This window comes from Colletotrichum paranaense (assembly GCF_030867605.1).
Source record: "Colletotrichum paranaense strain IMI 384185 chromosome Unknown Scaffold_3.1, whole genome shotgun sequence".
NCBI lineage: Eukaryota > Fungi > Ascomycota > Sordariomycetes > Glomerellales > Glomerellaceae > Colletotrichum > Colletotrichum paranaense.
This window is the reverse complement of record NW_026848961.1, coordinates 3,876,097-3,894,875: the sequence shown is the minus strand read 5'-3', so window position 1 is coordinate 3,894,875 and position 18,779 is coordinate 3,876,097. Positions and strand designations below refer to the sequence as shown.

The window sequence follows — 18,779 nt, the reverse complement described above, 5'->3', positions numbered from 1 at the left end:
TACTTTCCTCAGAGTCTGTAGGACTACTTCTAGGCCTAGTATTCATTACGAGTTGACTGAGTGACATTTTGATGCCATATTGTGAGCTTTTATGGCCAGGAGTTGATTAAGTTGTCTATTCGCTCTCTTGCTCCGCCGTTCACTCTCATCTAACGGTGAAGTTAAGTGCTGTCCGGATAACCTCCAAAAACAAAGGTCCACCTCAGTGAAACCAGAAGAATCCTTGGTCTTATTTTTGCTGTGATAAATTTTGCTTGTTCTCACTTCTACTCGGCCATACTTTACTTCCCAACCGCATTTCAGACACGACCAGGAACGAGATCATCAGAGAGCTTCTATCCGGCCTAGGTAGTACTGCCCTCCCAGCTACGCCATGCCTCATAGTTAGAGGCAGATAAGGATCATGTGCACGAGAGCATCAAACTTCCAAGGAGAACACGCCACAAGTATAATCTCTGACGAGGGGCGGACCAGAGTTTCATAGGCAAAGCAAATTACCTGAAGCGAGAGCATGTCTAGAGCGACTGAATCCGGAAAACATACTGAGCGGAAAGGCGCCGGCAGACGATCGTCATGGACATTTTAAAGACGTATTCATGGTTCATACAGTGTCGTTGATAGTCTGTAGTTGAGTGCGTCGGGCACCATTCCCCAGCTTTCGGCTGGGCCTTCAGGTTCATGTGTGATGAGCATAAAGTGGTCTTTGATAGCTGCCAGTATTGGGAGGGCAAATGCGTATATGCTTCTCCATGACCGTGGTAGCAGTCGATTGAAAATGCATGTGGGATAGCTGGTCATGCATGACCCAAACAGTGAGTGAACTGGAGTTAGATTCAAGGCATAAGATGTCTACACATATCTGCATCTTTAGATATTGAGCCTTATCCCTTACTTTCTTACACTACTCCTTAAGGCCTAAATCGCCAACCAGTCAAATCTCCACGCCACCACACTATTTACTGAGCAAGGTAAATCGGCAACCGTTCTTGAGAGTGTGTTCTGCATGGTTACATGGTCGGTCCCAAACCACCGATTAGCCGGTTATATCGAAGACTTATGTTTCGGTGACGAGGTTTCCTCACACTCGGTGAAGCCAAACACATCCCCCGACGGGCTTCTTAGCCGGTATCAAGACCAACGCTTTCCTCGGGCCGTAATTCCACGTAAATAACGTACCTGCACGACATGATATTGGGGAAAAGAGGCGCAGACTAGCCCCCCGCACGAAAGAGTAGCCGGATTCCGGACCGGCATCCGGAGAAGACAGATCCCAAGATCGTGGAGAAGACCGATGATACCCAACGTACAGCGGCGGATGAGGCTCCTTTGGCCGGACTTGTAGTTGGCTAGTTTGAAGATTGCTCGGGGTGGAGGGGCCGGTGAGAGAATATGGGAACCGGCGGGCAAATCTGGATGAACTATATGAAGGATATACTTTTGTTGTATAATACTATCGGCTCAAATGTAGCGAGAGATGCTTGGCTTGCGGGGAAGATCACGACGGCAATGCAGGCGATCGATGTTAGGAAACTGGATCTTGCCGTGCATTGTGACTACACGACACTGTAAGCATAGCATCACCATGGTATCTATCAAACTATGCCCGGCAGACATCGTTCGCTGATACAGACGGGCCGCATTGCCAAGCTGATGTCTCCAGAGAGCGGTGCGTACACACGTAAGGCACCATCATTGTATGGCCTGGACAGTTTGTCAAGCGCATCAACGCATGTCAGGTACCCCGTGTGAATCTCTATGAGGATATCAAAGCCCTGAGAGCGAGCAAACGAACTTCTACGGCACGAGATGCGAACCAAATTGGGCAGGGTGACATGCCATGCACTCTGGATTGGCCCTCGCATCGAGGGCATGGTACCCACGCATCTCGGCTCGTATCGACGCAGGTTAGGGACCGGATGGGACGGTGAGTAGTAGCGGCTGAGGGCACACCGAGGCGCCGGTGGGGGCCACAAGTTCTGATTGAGGCGGCAAAAGTGTCCATGGAGGAAGGCATTAAAGGCCAGGGGAGGGAGTTTCAACCGCCATCCAGGGGCCAGGCACTTGAAAGCTGTTTTGCGCTGATAAGCACGGGTGCTGCTGTTCCATTGGCGCGCTCTCCATCTGGGCAATGGGAGGCCCTTTTTTCGGCTGAATTCATTTGAGTCTTAATGTGCGAATGCAAATCCAGAGTAGTCTGCTCCATAGACTGCATTTGCGATAGCTAAGCCATTCGGCGATGGCGACAGCGTTTGCAGGGTCTTTTCTAGCGGTAGTGCGGGCTTTCTGTAGTGCTACGGGGCTCTTGGATCGAATGTACTGTGTAATGTCAAGTAAGGCCGAGAAGAGTGAGAGAATCTAAGTCGGATTAGGCAAGAGGAAGCACCGAGAGGAAGAAGAGGAAGTGGAGTGAATCGGCGGGTATTCCCATCAAGAGTCCCCTACCAGTTTCGCCATCTTGGATACCCATGCCGCAAGCCGAAAATCATTGACAGAAAGCTGGGGCGCGGGAGATAGGCCTGAAGGGGTTTGGTGATTGCTCGGAAGGGGATCGAGGGGTGTGAATCGTGGTACCAGGAATGAAGAGAGAAGCTTGGAAGTCGAGGTGACAATCCGGAGGTCAATGGGACCGGGAGCCGGGATTCGACCCACAGATGCAAACCGGGCAGGAATGGGAAAATGGAAGGAAAGAAGCCATTGCCTCCCTCTGGGCGCATCAATGATCAGGGCGATGATCAGGGCAGTCAACACCTCACCGGCTCACCCTCAGGCCAGGACCCGCCCTGGCCCGCTTGGGGAGCATCTTTCGATGTTTCCCCACAGATAAGGTCAGACCCGTCCGGCGTCAGAGGAGGCTCAAAGATCCTGCCGCGCCTGCTACCTCTTCCAACAGCTGCACCTTCCCCCCATCCTCCACACGCCCCTCCCCTTGTCAATCCCGTCGTGCCTTCTTCCCCCCTCTAGGTCCCCCCCTATGCTCCCTGCTTTCCCCAGCCCATTCCCCCAGAACGGACCGGGGCTGCCGTAAAAAGACGGTACCACAGGCCTGGCGCCTTTCGCCGTTGCTGATTGACGGAAATTGCCCTCCGTTTCTCTCGATTCGGCTTCCACCGAACCACCGCGGTATCGCCAGTCTCCAGACCGAGGAGATATTCGGGAGCTCCTTGCCTATCTCTGCTCATTCATCAAGGGCCCATAGCCTCATGGAAGGCTCTCCCCCACCTGATTCGGATTGCCCAAAGCGGAAACACAGTCCAGCCATGGTGTTTCTCTGGGGTCCGGGCCTCGACGTTGCATCGTCTTCTTCTCGACTCCATTCAGGGTCTCGACACTCTCGCCCGCAATCCCTAGATATCCGGCGACGGAATCATGCACGCACGGGAAGCAAGCAAACCGCCCCTGAGCACAATGAAACACAAACTGCTTGTGCATCTCGGCAGCCTTGACGGCCTGCAAGGGGTTGAATCTGAGAATGCCAGAAATCGACTATTCGGATACCGTTCCGCTTCTCCCCCGTGTCTCGCCATTTCATCTATTCCTGGCCTCTCGTCTGTCACGGTCTGTGTCCCTTCTAACTTTGTTCTCGATCAAGAATCAGTCCCCATCTCCCTACAGGCTACGTACACCAAAGCACACTGTTCTCAATCCTTCTCAGCCGGCATCGAACCAACTCTTCGTCCCGCTTCTCCGCTCGCTGCACATTTACCCGCCTACCACGCTTGGTTGAGAGAACTAGCACCCAATTGTTCGTACACTACCTACCGAGTACCAGCACCTCGTCGCATGAGGCTTGTCAATGGTATCGCCGGGGTAATTAGAACCTGGCTCGCGCGACTGAGCAGGATGCGGGGGGTTTCCTTGGCCTGGAACGGCCGATTTGCCCTTTGCTTTGCCAAAGTTTAGATACAGCGGCCGCCAATCCGAGGACCAAACCACCTCAACGCGCCGCCTGTCACTACCCGTTGCCAAACTGGCGCTCCAATCACAGCGTCTCCTGCTGGCTCTCCATATCTACAGATTGAGCTGCCTAGTGTCTGATGTCAGCAACTCTTCGAGACATGGCCAATTGATGCGTCGCAACAGCCAACTCCTTGTTGCATAGCTCTTATCTGGGGGGTTCTGAATGACTGATGACGATAGACAGGAGACCTTTGGTGTCAACTCCCCATGGCGGAGGATTACGTCCCTTGGCCCAACGACGCCTGGACAGCTGATATGCGCAGACCTCACATCCTCCAAGGTGTCTCAATGGGTGTCTTGAGTCTTCGGACCCGTGGTCCGCCTCGGAGGATCGACCCTCCGCTACGTTCTCGTTGGAGAGACCATTCCGCGACCTTCAACGCTTGCTTTACACTATGGTAGCGCTTGGCTGTCGCTGGCTGTCGTTATCTGCAACCGCCTTGGCCAACGGTGAAATATTCGCCAGAGTCCTAGTCGCTAATTAGGCGTCAAACCTAGAATCGTCAAAAGACTATGCGTTGCGCCAAATTGGCATCATTAGGGACTTCAGAAAGTTGTCAAATCCCCGATTCCCCAGACGTTTTTTGGGCAATCAATATCAAACATGCCATGACTCTCCCCCACACTCAGCTAGGCAATTTGCACCTCGCCCGCAGGATTGAAGTTATTGAGCAGGTTGGAATCCACGATGGGGTATGCTGATCTATCAATATTGCGGCAGCAACACAACGCCAAAACAATAGGCAATGGGCTCTAGGGCGTTGGATGATATTTAGAGCGTGCGAGTGACAACTTGACATATCTACGGAAAACCGGTACACTGCAGAGCACAAAAGCGCCAGTTCATCCTGCCGATCCGTCGCACCATAACTTCAGCCGGAGCGTGCGTCTACTTCGAGCTCCCGAAGCACAGCGGATGCATGGTGCCCGAGAGAGATGCCGAGATACAACCCGATTTTGCGTTGTCAATAGTCATGGCGTGCTGATAGACTTGTAGCTACGCCAACAGCGGGAAAAAGTCATCATACTAACCAGTCACGGCTGGTTGGACAGGGAAACAGGTCCGACAAATTACTGGATGAAGCGGGAGTTGCGGGCGAAACCTTCACCAAGGCACCGTGGCACCAAGCATCCCAAGTCCCAAAGACTATCCGTACGCTTGTTTGGTGCGAGGATATCAACTATGTTGGTTTCCAATCCCGCGGATTGACGGCACGGATATTGATCGGATGGGACGGGACAGGCTTCAGCTTCGCCTCAATCCAGGGATGGTCCTGATTTTACTGTCAGCCTGTCATCGGCATACCGAAGCCCTGGCTCGCTGACACACAGCGGGAGAGTCTGATTGACACGGGGCATGCTGGCCTGTCAGCAAACAGGGCCGAGGCCACGGTACGAAACTACGGTTAAGCCTGTGGGAGAGGCCAAGAGGACAAGAGCTGGGCGTACGGATACATATGATATTCTTCAGAGAAGTCTTGACTCCGTGTTATCCTCTGGGATAACTTGGATGGGGCGGCTGCGTCATTGAAGAGATCCATGGATGGATCTGGTTGCTTATCGCCCATTCTGGCGCAAGATTCCGGCTGTCCCAACAAGGTTGCATGAGAGCACGCCTTTTCCCCCACAACTCCATAAAACGACGTCAAAACGCGCTTTAGATACCGGGGTAAATTTCGTGGGGCAGCTCGTGGGGGGCTCACACAAACCCGACACACCAGCCTGCCCGCGCCGCTTGAAGAGGGTGTGGTGTGCCATACGATGATGGCTAATGCCGAAGAAAGCGAGATGAGGCCCAGCCACGTCCTTCGGAGTTACGATAAGACCAACTTCGGGCGCAATCGGAATGTAGTCTTCAGCAACCCCGGAAACCGGAGAGAGTGCGGCGTTTGCTTGCGGGAACAGGCGTGAGCGGCGCCTACATCACTAGCGATGACATATCGAAGTAAAGAGAGAACCAAGGCATGCGCTCCTTGGAGGTCATCGGACAGGCGCAGCATCTCCTATCTTCTTTGCTTCGTTTACACGCCTCATCGACGAGATTCGAATCAGATCCCCCCACACTTTGGTCAGCCTGGCTTGCGTCTCCCTGCAACCGCGACAAATTGCGACACCCTCTTCTCATAACCCGGGAGGCTTTGCCAAGTGAAGAAGAAGACAACTTTCCATCTCAGCTGGCCTTCTTGTCTAGGAAGTTAGCGCATGTGGTCTGTTGGAAGCGCAGATTAGCGCCATCACACCATAACCCCAGTCCTTGGTTCAGCGTCAGGCGGAACGATCATGAGGAACGATCAAGAGGAAAGAGTATCTGTCCTTTTGTCTAAGCGCCCCGCGAAGGTGTCTCAACTTCGAGATCATGTTTCGACGAGCTCATCGAGCAAAGGACCTGGCTCCTGAAGTCAAACAAACAGATACCGGTGTGCCACCGAGCAGTGCTCACTCTCTTTGACTTTCTCATCCTTCTCGGGGGCGCAATATGAGCGTCGGGCCGTCACTTAGCAAGCAAACTATCTAGCCAGCATTGTCACAAGCCAAGCAACCCAGCTTTCTTCCCAACGACTGGACACATCTCATTTACTCGATTGTTTAAATGTCAGCATTCACCTGGATATCCGCGTCATGTCTCATCTCTTCTCTCCCGCACCAGCCAATCTTCCGTCCTTCCCCGGGAGCATTGGCCGCTTGAACTTACACGGCAGGCGACAGTGCACAATCCTTTGAAGGGCGGCCTCGCCCGCATGCGCTGTCTCGAAAAGCAATTCCATCTCAGGGCTCTTCGAATCGGAACGCCTTCCAAGTAGGCCAAAGACGCCATGCCGCTCTCCCCCAGACTCCCCCGGTCTCCACTTCTCTTGCAACTTGCTTCGTGGCTTTGGCGATCGATTTTTCAGAAATCACCACGCCCATGCTCATAGGTTGTACGTACCGTATAGTCTATCCTCTCACCCTCTGTGGGAGAGGCCTGCATCTACCACACCATCTCGTGTGCCAGTGTGTGTCCAGTTCGACCTATCGCTTCATAATGTTATGGCGGTGAGGAAATAGGCAGGTAAACCACGCATGCGTGGCCTTGATTTTCTGTTTAGAGAAACAGGCACAGACAAGAGTCGTGCGCATCGAGGCAGCGCTCAGAAGAGACACAACAGAAACGCGTTGCCTTGGATAGGTTTCCAGTAGCTGATACCGAAGATAACACCATTGAGCTGCAGCGGACGGACTACCGCCATTGCGGCCCTCATCGCCATGCCGCCCTGCGCTCGGTGGACGCCCCCTCGAGGCCGCTCTACAGGACACATCGCGATGGCTAAACGCCAACGTTGCACCGCGTCCGAAACCATACTTACAGGACTGCTTTACGGCGTCGGAAGTGGTGATGCGCCAGGACTTGCGAATAAGGGCTGGTATGCCAATAGCCGGTGAGCAAGCCATGGCTGACGCTCTCACATGTGACGAGTCTTCTCGTAAATGCGACCTACACAGTACACCGGACCTGGCTCAAAGACTCTAGCTGGCGAGGTGGTTCGCGCGCCGCCTCAGCTGCGACAGGGAGAAAAGGACTGGCAGTTTGCATGTGCCTTGACTCACTCGTGAATCCGACAACAAGTGGGCGGCATTCAACGATTCAGCCCAAAACCTTGGGGCATGATAATCAGGCCGGAGTTGTCATCGTCTGAGGAAAGGGACGGAAAGGAACCGCAACGCAATCTGGCAGTCCGACTTGTGCAAGAAACATTGTTTGGTGGCTTTTGCTGCTGCTGCTGCTGCTGCTCTCTCGGCGCACAAACCAAAGGAGCTGAATTTTGATGAGCCGGAAGAGTTTACGAGTTGCGTTCCTGGCCCAACAGCATCTCGCCACCCAACTACCGAGCCCACCACCCCTTGGTGGCCGAAAATGGGATACGGCAAGGGCAAAAAGCAACCATCCCCAGAAAGCTAACCCACGCCATCCCCCCCGCCATAGTACGGGGAACATGACAGTGACATTTCCTGAGTCATCATTCACCCACCTCCGTTTGAAACTGGGGAACACTCAGGGAATTTTTGAATGTCACTGTCTTGGCCGCGCCCCCTTTTGGCCCCTCCGTTGCACAGAACAGCATCCGCAGGCTCCGGATCATGCTATTCTTGGCCGACAACATTTTGCTTGTGTCGTCGCAATGATCTGATATACACAGGGCGCTAGTCGGGGAGGGGGGAGGAAAAAAAAAAAAAATCCATCCTTCCGGCCACGAAGATCCTATAGAGTTGGCAAACAGTTTTTTTCTGGCTTTTCTTCTTTCCCCACGGAAACGAAGCAAAGTGTCAGAGTAGGTGCCAACGCAACGCCTTCATGCCAGGGACAGTGGGGCCGGGTGTGATATCATCCCCCAGAGAAATACGTAATGCCGTCCGTTCCAGACCTTTTTTCACTCTCCTGAATCCCTGGCGAGGAGGGACAGAATGGTAGGGAAGAGAGCTCGAGAGCCGGAGGAGGGGTGCGGCATGAGAAAGGGTTGTTGACTTTTGCTGGAGGGGTCCTTGGGCCTCCAGGGGAACTGACTCTTGCACCTGCCCCGAAACTCCACACCAGCGCATCATTCCATCAGGTTTATCGAAATGTTCGTGCAAGTTGGCATGGGGGGGATTTGGCCGAGATATGGCACGACACAAGCAGAGAAAGTGGTTCTCGCTTCCTACCCTTTTCCCTTCCTTCCAACCCATCTTGACGTAGGTAACTGGCAGGATGGGGTCTCGCGTGCCCCGTTCTCTCAAGTCAAGTCACGTCTTGGCCGAGATTTCTCTAACGCCCCCATATTGCTCTATCCTTTTTATCTCCACGGGTCTCGGTCGATCAGGATCTACTAGCGTTCATGAGTCGGGGGGAAAGGCGGACTACCTAGGCATTGTCACTATCGATGACGATGTCGAACGATTGAGCAGTACAATTCTAGGCTTTTTTTTGGTGCTCAGAGTCCGGGGAAAACGCGCGCTTGGAGTGAATCCGGCAGGCAAAAAGATGGGAAAATGCTGGATGCAGCCAGCCTGCAGGTTAATAAACTGCAGATTGCGGATACGATTTGATCAATGTATCCGTATCTATCCGCTTCAAAGTGACAAGCCCCCCGTTCAGTGCAGACGACGATCCAAAGGGGTAGGTAGGTATGGAAAGTTGAGTGGTGTCTCCTACCTCGATGGGGGCGTGTGTATGCATGTGTCAGTTAACCGCCCAAGAGCCCACCAACCCCAGCCATGGAACGACATGGTGCCAAGGAAAATGGGTGAAAGATAGGGCCTGAATGGGACAAATAACACCAACTAAAACATTGGAAAAATACAAATCCCCTACAGTTTTTTCTTGTGTTCTTACGAATGGAGTTGGAAAGCTGGGGCTGGAATTGGAGATGGGGCTGGGGGCTGGAAGATCCCATCTGTGCCTTGGTTTTTTTTTTTATGAAGGGTTCTGCCTCACAGGGCTTAATGTTGGTTGGCAAGGGCGGGGGGGGAGTGAGTATCCATACGTAAAGTTGTTACCTGTTTACGCTATCTATACTCACTTTAGGTCAGGTAATGACAAGTTTGGCAAAAGAACAGAAAGTTGTGTTGTTGCGTTGGCCCTTTCGATGACACCCACCCGCGCATACCCGCGCAGAGATACAGGCACTTACGCAACACCCTCGGGAAACAAACACAACCAAGTCCTGCGGAATAGGCGGGATCAAGATTAAATAGTATTCAGATTTAGTACCCGAACTTCCTGCCTTATGAAAAGGGTGTGAGTGTACTAAAAGCTGTACTTGAACGAACTAGAAGAAGGGGGAGGCTACCCCCCCCCCCCGTTGTTTCTTTGCAACTCAGTGATAGTCGAGCGAAATTCCATCAGAATTGTTCCACAAAGTCCGGTGGGGAAGGTATGTAGATGTACGGATCTGGGCAACAAAGGATCTTGAGAGGAGTTGAGAGAGAGGGAGAGAGGATTTTGGTTTGTCTTTTTTCCAATTCCCCCAGAACCATGCCGCCAGTTTGAGGTAACCTTGGTCAAAAGAGCGCCTCATCTTCCCCAGAAATAATTCCCCAGTCCGCCACAGTAACCCCAGAAAAAAAAAACCCCCTTTGGATTATCCCCCCCCCCCCCCCAAAAGGGTCGAATCTCTTGTGTGGCTTGAGGCCCTCCATGATTAATCGTCTCTTTCGACGATCATTCTCGTGGTTTGGCAGCTGTTTGTGGGGGAAAAACGATGCTTAGCGACTTTGACTCTGAACTTGCCATTTCTGTAAAGTCCCGTCTGGGCAAAGTTGCGCAGATTACGTACGGCGTCATACCCCTTAGTACCTACCTTACCTCTAAAGTGTGTGGGGTGGGGGGGCCCCGGGGGGAAAAGTAAGAGAGGGATGGGATGGTGGAGGGAAACGCCCGCGCAGCAGCCCGCGAACCCCGGACACCACCAAAAACCGTCCACCACACCCTCCCTCCCTCCCCCCCTTTCCAACCCATCATAAGGAAAAGAGAGAGAGAGAGGGAAACAAACGGCCGCCTGGGCACGGGTTCCGATCATCGGTGGTGGGTGTTTCTTGGTCACACCTCAGATGCACCCTCGCACACATCACATTTGCAAACACGAGGGGGGGAACAAATCAGTCCACTGTTTGAGACACACACACACACAAGCAGATAGAGTCCCGTTTTAGGTCACTAGATTCATCACATCAAACGGCGAGGAGTTGGAATGCTGTTGAAAGTGTGGGGGGAAGATCTGTTTGGATTTCTCCTTCTCGAGTTTGTCGAGGGTTTGTCGAGTAAATCTCTTTCTAAGAACAGTTGTAAAGGAAAACAAGCTTTCGTCCAGCCAGCCTAGGCGGCGACGTTCGTCGTAAAGAAAATCCAGACATAAAAAAAACCAGTAGACCAGAGTGTTAGCGCCGTCTCTGCGCTTCAAAAAAAACAAAAAACCCGCCCAAAGAGGAAGAAAATCCTCTCGCGTACACCGCCCAAAGTTGTTCCCGCCGTCTATAGGTTGATATCTTGGTTTGTCTCCGTCCCATCGCCGATACAAGCAAATCCGTGACACAGATGAGAAAGGACGGGTTTTGTAACGACCCGTTGACGTTCTCATACACACACACACACTCACAAAATCCCTATATCCATCACACACAAGAAAGAGAGGAGAAAAAAAGACACAAGAAAAATGAGTTTTGCTTTTCGTTGTTGTTGAGGGGTGAGGGTGCAGTCGTATTTCCGATCTCTGGTTGTTCGTCCATCGAGGTAGGAGTGAGTCTATAAGATTGTGTGTAGCCGCCACTGCAAAGAGGAGCCCATCGAATTCTTTGGTTTGTTTGTTGTTTGGTGATTAGATAAAGAAGTCGTGGTCGGCCAACTCTGCCAATTCAAAAATACCCGGAAACGCCATTGTTCTTCTATCCCGTCTATTGCCCAGGTCGTCAGGTCATGCCACTTTAAGGTTGTCGTTCCCGTTACATCCGATCCATGAGGTCACCGCCGGCGACGCTGCCAGTGGTGGAACTCCTGCCGCTCTGGAAACCGTCGTTTCCGTCCAGAAGCTGGTGAACACCAATCTTGGGGACTGGCAGTTTTCTACCGGCGTCAGGCCGGCTGATAATGTCTGCCAGAGAAGCACCGTTCCGAGTGGGGGTTCCGGCGCTGGTAGGCGCGGGAGGGGGAGGCAAGTAAGGAGTCTCCAGGTGAGGCTCGAGAGGAGCCAAAGCAGGAGGTGCCGCGTGCTGCAGGGAAAGATTACGGAGAGAAGGCAGCTCGTAGCCCATGGGACGAAGTCTCGGGGAGTGAGCGGGTGTAGCGATAGGGGTGTGGTCGGGAGTAGGCGACAAGGAGTCGTGGGAGAAGGTAGGGGAGGATGGTGCCGTGGAGTTGGGCGAGTTGGGGCGAGATCGCTTTGCGTGGCGAGAGCCAGCGTAGTGGTCATCGTTGTGCTCATCGTTGGAGTGCGATCTCGACATGTGGTAGGCTGAGAGAGAGGGGAGGTGGCCGCGCGAGTTGTGCAGGCTGTGGGAGTAGTAAGGGTGATGTCTGGCAGAAGAGCCGTGGAAAGGCGGTGCGGTGAGCGTCTCACGCTCAACCTGGTTCGCAGCCTTTGCCAGGATAGAGATGTCCATGTTGGACTGGCCCTGCATCTGGCGGCCAAAGGGGCTGCCGTGTCCCGGGTGAGCGGGCAAGACGTACTGAGAAAACGAATGCGGCGGCGAGACGTTAGGCGAGGACAAGCTCGAAGTAGGCGCAGAACGAATCGTCTTGGGTGCGGGAGGAGGAGCCATCATGCCATCCTGGGGCAAATGGGGCTGAGGACCAGAGTTGTACTGGTTCTTGCCTCTCCTTGAGTTAGGGTTGCTGTGTATTCTTGAGTGGCGGGTGAGCTCGTCTGAGCGAGAGAACTTCTTGCTGCAGCCAGGGTACTGGCAAGCGTGAGGCTTCTCTCCAGTATGAGTGCGGATGTGTCTCGTCTGGTGCTCAAGGCGGTGGAAGGCCTTGTCGCACAAGGGGCACTTGTAGGGACGCGGAAGCTCGTTCGGGTTCTCGGCGGTCTGGCCGGGGAGAGGACCCTTGGGCTTCAGCTCGTTGAGAGGACCAAGCCTCGTAGTTTCCATGGCATCGCCGGACATCATTGTGTCGTTCTTATCGGGGTTGAGTAAACTTGAAAAGTTGAAAGGAGATGGTTGTGTCTGCTGCATGTGATCGCCCATTTGCCCTGATGATCCAGAGCTGGGCCGCTTTGACGGAGTAGTCGAACCCTTTCTCCTTTTCTGTCCTTTCCAATGGTAGTCGACGATGATAGTCGTCGATATGTATTGTATAACCGGACTCGAGTATCGTGAGTGCGGTTCCGAGTTGCTGTATGTTGCTTGTGGTGTGGTAAGTGGGCGTGGATGAGGGAGTCGAGAGAGTGCGGATGAGATGGGTGTGGGAGGTCGGCTGGATATATAAGTTATGCGAGGTTGAGTGGCAGTGGTGGTGGGTGGGTGTGTGAAAAAAAAAAGCTTTGGCGGCTTTTGGGGGGGGGGGGGGGGGGGGGGGGGGGCGGGGGGGGGGGGGGGGGGGGGGGGGGTGGGGGGGGGGGGGGGGTGGGGGTGGGGGGGGGGGGGGGGGGTGGAAAAAAAAAAGCTTGGCGGCTTTTGGGGGGGGGGGGGGACGGGGGGGTGGCCCGGGGTAAGTTGGCTGGTCCTGGGAGGGATGACAATGACAGTAGGTTGGCGTAATAATTTTCTTCCAAAAAGAGGAACAGAGTAAAAGTTGGGGAAGGAGGGAGGGACGGGGCAACAGGTTAAAAAGAGACAGGAGAGGAAGATGCGTGGAGGTAGACAGGCACAGGGTGCTACGGTATTCCCAAGGTAGAGAGAGAGGAAAAGCAGGTAATGAAGGAAGAGAGAGAGAAGGAAAAAAAAGAGAGAGAGAAAGAGACGTAGGGAGTGAGGTGTGTGTGCAAGTCACCTCCAGTTCAAGTTACGAGGTGGGAGAGAGACGGCGAGGAGGGTGTGGATTGTGTGGACGGTGTGGATGACGGGATGGGGTGTGGGTGGTCTCAATCGCAGTCCCAATCCCAGACCAGACAAAATGGGGAGGAAGAAGGGCAAGGGAAGGAACCTCAGAGCAGGGCGTGGGCAGTTTCTCGGACGCTCTTTCTCACTCTCATTCTCACCTACTTCCTCGGCCTGGCCTTGTTGGAAACTGGTCGTCCCTGTACGAAGACTTCCTGGACCCGGTCCCGACCCTGACTGGCTTCCCATGGACGGTACACCGCACAAGTACTCCCTAAGTTGTGCTTGGCTCCTGAATAACCCGTACTGAAATGTGTAGATACACTCTGCAATCTGCCATGTGTGAGTTTCGACCTCAGCCAGCCAAGGTTTGCTAAGGAAGTCTGCTCTTTACTGAATTCGCACCATTGTCTTTTGGAATCTTCCCCCCCGGTCTTCTTTGCTCGTGCTCATGCTTGGCCATACTTGTAACCGTGTCTCTATGCCCTTCTGGGGCTCCCCAAGAGAAGAAAACGGGGCTCTTGATACAAACTTGTCTCCCCCAGTTACCTAACGAATAGTCAGAGAAGGGCACCAGAAGAAGCCCGGGAGCCACCAACTACGACGCAAAATACGGATCCAATACCAGCGCAGAGGGAAGGTACACCAAAAAGTGGGCGATACTTTGTGGAAAGGATGACGGGGTTCGATTTTGGGTGCGGGTGCGAATACGGGCCCCCATGGCTTCCTCTCACCCCATAATCCCATTTCAGCGTCAAACCCGCCAGCATCAGAGAGAGCAAGCGCACTTGCGCGGCGGGGCCCAGCTATACCTTGTGGGCGCATCGGCGGCAGTACGGTACTTCTCTACGGTAGGTATGGAGGTGTACAGTATGGGGTACCTACCGGCTGGATATTCGTTAGTCGACACTCGACACAGAATCCCAGACTGTCAGATTCACACCGGCCGCGGCAGCCGTGGAGTAATCGGACAGGGCTGGAAGAGGCTCGGTATGTAAGGTACGGGGACGAAGTACGGAGTACTGGTTGCTTCGCAGAAGGACGAGCGTAAAAGACGGGGGGAAAGGCTTGGCTAAACCGCCATGGACTGGATGAGGTACGTCGTAGACGGAAGATATCCGTGATGAAGTGACAACGGGGGGAGGAACAGGCCAGTCATGACTGCCAGGTAGGGATAGATGTTTTACCGTGGTAGGAGGCGGCAGCGAGCACCTGTGAAAGAAAATAGACCGGGTGTGAGACTTGTGTGGATGAGGGCTACCTCACAGCCAGGAGCCAAGAGAGAGGCAGAGAAAGATACCGCGAGAGCGCGCTGGTGTGTGTGAAACTGCGAGTGTGTGTCGTCAACCACAAGCCACGCCGCTACAACCTCAGCAAGAAGTCAACGATGATGACCAGCAGGGAGTCCAGCATGTGGGTGGGAAGAAAGGGGGGCGTGAGGTAAACCGATACTGACTCTCTTCCCATACGTTATTTACGCGGGTGAAAGGGGAGAGAGGAAGAGCCCGAGAGAGGACGGGGAGTGAAGAGGCGTGTACTTTGGAAAGAGAAAGGGCGTGTCGCAGCCGGGGGTTTGGACCCCACTCTCCACAATTCCAACCCCACTCTAGGAAAAAGCCAAGAGCGACGTGCTCTGCTCTCCCGGAGAGATCGGTACGTATCGGCCCTGTTAGAGATGGATCCAATGCTCTTTTTTTTCCCTCCTCGAACGAGGAAGTACCCGAATACCTCTATCCAGACTCAAGACCTGAGACACATCAGGTATCTCCGCACCAGAGCGAGAGGTACTCCGTAAGGTAAGGTACGCGCACCATCAGATACCGACGTGGTTTTGCGACAGGTCGGGGGAAACTGGGGATCAGTACGTACCCTCTCTCTTCAGCTTTTTCCCTTCACCCACACTTTTCTTTCTCTTCCTTCGCCTCGTTGTGTTCCGGTCCATAATTTTCACCTGTCAATCTATACAGATTCTGTATGGAGTACGGATTGTGTTCCGTACAGTTGTGCTCATCATTAGCTTTTTACCTTGTGCTATGCCCGGCTCTGTTGGCACCATCCGACAAGGCAAGCACCTCTGCTGTAGTACCCAAAGGCAAATCGTGGTGGCATCATCACCGCCATCATTGCCAACACCACCACCACCATCACCATTATCTCCGCAGTAGTCAGCACAGGCAGACAAGAAGAAGGGAACGGAACCATACCGCCGTGTCGGTCAGCAAAGTGCGCAATCAGGCAGGCAGACAGGATTTTTTTTTTCCGTTGGTGCCCATCGTGTGTTCCGACTCTTCACACCCTCATCCTTCACCGTTCCCGCCCAAGGCCCAAATCATGGTGCACTATTACACCATCGTTCCATGCCAGAGGCATAGGGACCCTTATCCTCAGCAGAAGTAGGTGCTCCGTAATAGTCGTAGGACTGTGAGGAAAGAAAAAAAAATCTTCTCTCTTCCTTTTTGTCATGCCGGGTCTGCGTAGTCCGTCTTGGTATGGCGGCCGTGGTGGGAATGCTCAAACGGTGCCCTGCGGCCTGCCTGACTTGCTAGCTTGGCCGTGGTGAATCCTCGGCCTCATTCGCAATATTGCCTATCCACCCAACGTATCCGTCCGCCCCCTTCGTGGTTCAGCACTTCAGTCGTGGTCCCCCGTATTGGCATCGCCGCCGCTATTCCCGCCGCTCGAGAATCCCCACACCACTTTGACCTCCAGGACCCAACACCAATTTTCTAAAGACATCGTGAACCACATCTCGGTCTATTGCCGACACGTGCTTAGTTCTCTGCGGTCAATATCTGCTCAGGACGGAGTATCGATGGGGCGAGCATCGTGAATAATACGACATGGCCCTTGTGCAACGTGGGCAGCACAATCGTCAGTAATCTTAAAGAGACTTTTTTTTTTTCCCTCCACGCCTCGCCCATCTCATCCCATGGCCCTTGGCCATCCCGCTTTCCTTTCCCCAGGCCACCGAGATTAGCATCCCCCAGCCTGGTCCCGGCTTGTCCTCACCAACGACCCTGACTTGCAATTTCTGTGTGGGCGGACGCGGGGGGGCGGTGAGGCAACGGAAGTGAGTGGTGGCTTGGTTCTTGATAAACCCCAAGCTTGTGCCACCATCCTCGTGTCTGATTGGTCCGCCACGTTCTTGGGAAGCTATTCAGGGAAGTAAAGAAAAAAAGGAAACGACGAAGGCAGACGAAGGAGAAGAAAAATGCAGGGGGAAAAGGACCCCTCGTCACGCAATGTGCCGCCCAAGTCACCTCGCCCATGGCACAATTGTCCCGGCTCTCCGCTCATCGCCAGTTTTTACCCCGTGGGAATGAAGGCACAACCTTGACCCGCGGGCGCCTGCATTTATTGGCAAGAAGGAAATCTGGGGGAAGATGTCGGCCCAAACAGAGACAATATTTCGTTTTCTTCTCCACGGGGTATCCCCAATCATGCCCTCAACTCACGAGTATCAGCTGAGGAGAGAGGATGCCGGCATTCAATTCGCCTCAATCCCGACCGGGGGATCGTCCATGCCCCTTGCCGCGGTGCCAATCCAGGCCGCATCGTGGCATGGCCGCCATTGTCAGTCAGGCCTAAGCAAGGCGAAGCGCACACAGAGAAGAGACAGAGCCCAATAAGCTTGTTCGATGCTGTTCTTCCTCGCCCAAGCCGCAGTCCTCGTGTATCGTTGCTCGGAGCCTGCGGCAGGTCCTCAGGCGTCTATAGGTAGACCTATCTTTGTGCAGGTCGTATCACAGGGCGCAGGACAGCCTGTCCGAGCTGGCACGGTGCCGCGATTCGACTTCCTCAGCTCACCATGAGATGATGTCGGGACTGTAACCCCGCGGTGTGGGGGGCTCCTCGCTTCATTGCGCTTGCACTGGTAAGACGATGAGAACTGTTGGCCAGCGGATGAGAGGCAGCTAGCAAATGGTGACTGTACCAACTCACAAGCGCCGCTTTGAGATGTAACTTTGCGGCCCAAGTCGAGATATCTGCTTTCTTGCCCATCGCCTCGTCGCCCTACTTTACTCTTGCCTTATCACTCAGAGGGCCGAGCAAAGCCCAGCGAGAGCGGCTCGTTTGAATCGCAATGTGTTGGCCCGTCTTTACGAGCGTCCTTGGATCGCAATTCCGAGCCCTTACCTCAACACCGGGGTCCCGGCGGGGGTGTGGGGGCCGCTGCTTCTTAGCTTCCCTCCTTCGAGATAAGAGTCTGGAGCGGTACCGGATCCCCAGTAGCCATTGCGCACATTGTCTCTCTTCACCATGAAAGCCACCAGGCGTCCAAATCACCAGACACCCTACAAGAGAATTACCTCCACACAAGTTGATCTGCCTCACCGCAATACAACAATGTGAATGGGGCCTTGGTCATCCGGGCCGCCCAAGATGAGTCTCAAATCTCAAACCTCTCAGCCGACCCAGTCAAAGAATGAGGCCAACAAGAGAATCAGCATTCGTTGGTGCGATTCTCGACCTCGCAACCTTGTGTGTCTCGGTTGTCTCCTGTCACGACTCCGCAGCGCGTTAAGCGCGAGAAAAGAGCCTTGTCGCAGATGAGTCAAATTTCCGCATCGCATCGTGACTTCTTCAGCGCTCGTCAGCGCGAGACGTGATCCTCAATAGATAAGACGCATAGTATCCGTAATCGCTGGGGCTCTCTGGACTCTCTTCGGCTTGGTTGTTGTTCCTCCACCCTGTGCATATGTTCACCGAGCACTAGGCTTGACACAGGGTAGGCGCTTCTGCGGTTCGGCAGCCCTCGGTAGTCACTGGCCGAGGACAACAGGCTCCGCTGGCCCTCGGCTCGCCTCTCGGTCTGCGAAAACGCAATGGCGTATGAAATTCCGCAATCCCTTGGCTGTTGCGTAGTGAAGCCGCGCTCACCGAGTCACCAGCTATCGCCGCCGAGCTTCGGACCTTCGTCGGAATCAGAACATTTGACTCTTTCCTTCTCAGGAGCAAGATTCAGAAAGACTCTAGTCCCGCCTATGTTGTACCGTTGTTCCAGGAGCCGCTATGTAGCACTGGTTATGTTCCCAGCCTCGGGTTTCCGTTTTTGTCTTCGACGGATAAGCGGGAATGCATCCTCTCTAGCGACAGGAGAGGCGTCGCTCCTCCAGGATCCAGCATCGGAGAAGGGTGTCCTCGTTGCGGTAATTGCAAGACCAAGGACCCCTCATTTAGCCAGAAAAGAGCCTCCCCCATAATCCAAATGGGACAGAACGTGGGGGCGTCGTGTCACCACAACCATCCGAAGCTCTGGTCCTAGGATATCGCCATCAAGCCACCAGGTCTCCCATTGGCGTCGCAAGACCTGTGATCTTCGAGCGGCGCCACAT

The 18,779-nt window shown here is 53.9% G+C and overlaps 2 protein-coding genes across 2 annotated transcripts; both read right to left on the bottom strand.

Moving 5' to 3' along the window:
• Window positions 1-6,127: 6,127 nt before the first annotated feature.
• CPAR01_04882 (uncharacterized protein) lies at window positions 6,128-7,386 on the bottom strand (the record flags this gene model as incomplete). Its single annotated transcript, XM_060489162.1, has 2 exons — window positions 6,128-6,144; window positions 7,302-7,386. 2 exons carry the CDS (start codon window positions 7,384-7,386, stop codon window positions 6,128-6,130), a joined length of 102 nt encoding a protein of 33 aa, XP_060353368.1.
• A 4,023-nt stretch (window positions 7,387-11,409) lies between these two features.
• CPAR01_04881 (uncharacterized protein) lies at window positions 11,410-12,573 on the bottom strand (the record flags this gene model as incomplete). The annotated part of the gene is made up of 1 exon (XM_060489161.1): window positions 11,410-12,573. The coding sequence occupies one exon, from the start codon at window positions 12,571-12,573 to the stop codon at window positions 11,410-11,412; it is 1,164 nt and encodes a 387-aa protein (XP_060353367.1).
• Between the last annotated feature and the right edge of the window lie 6,206 nt (window positions 12,574-18,779).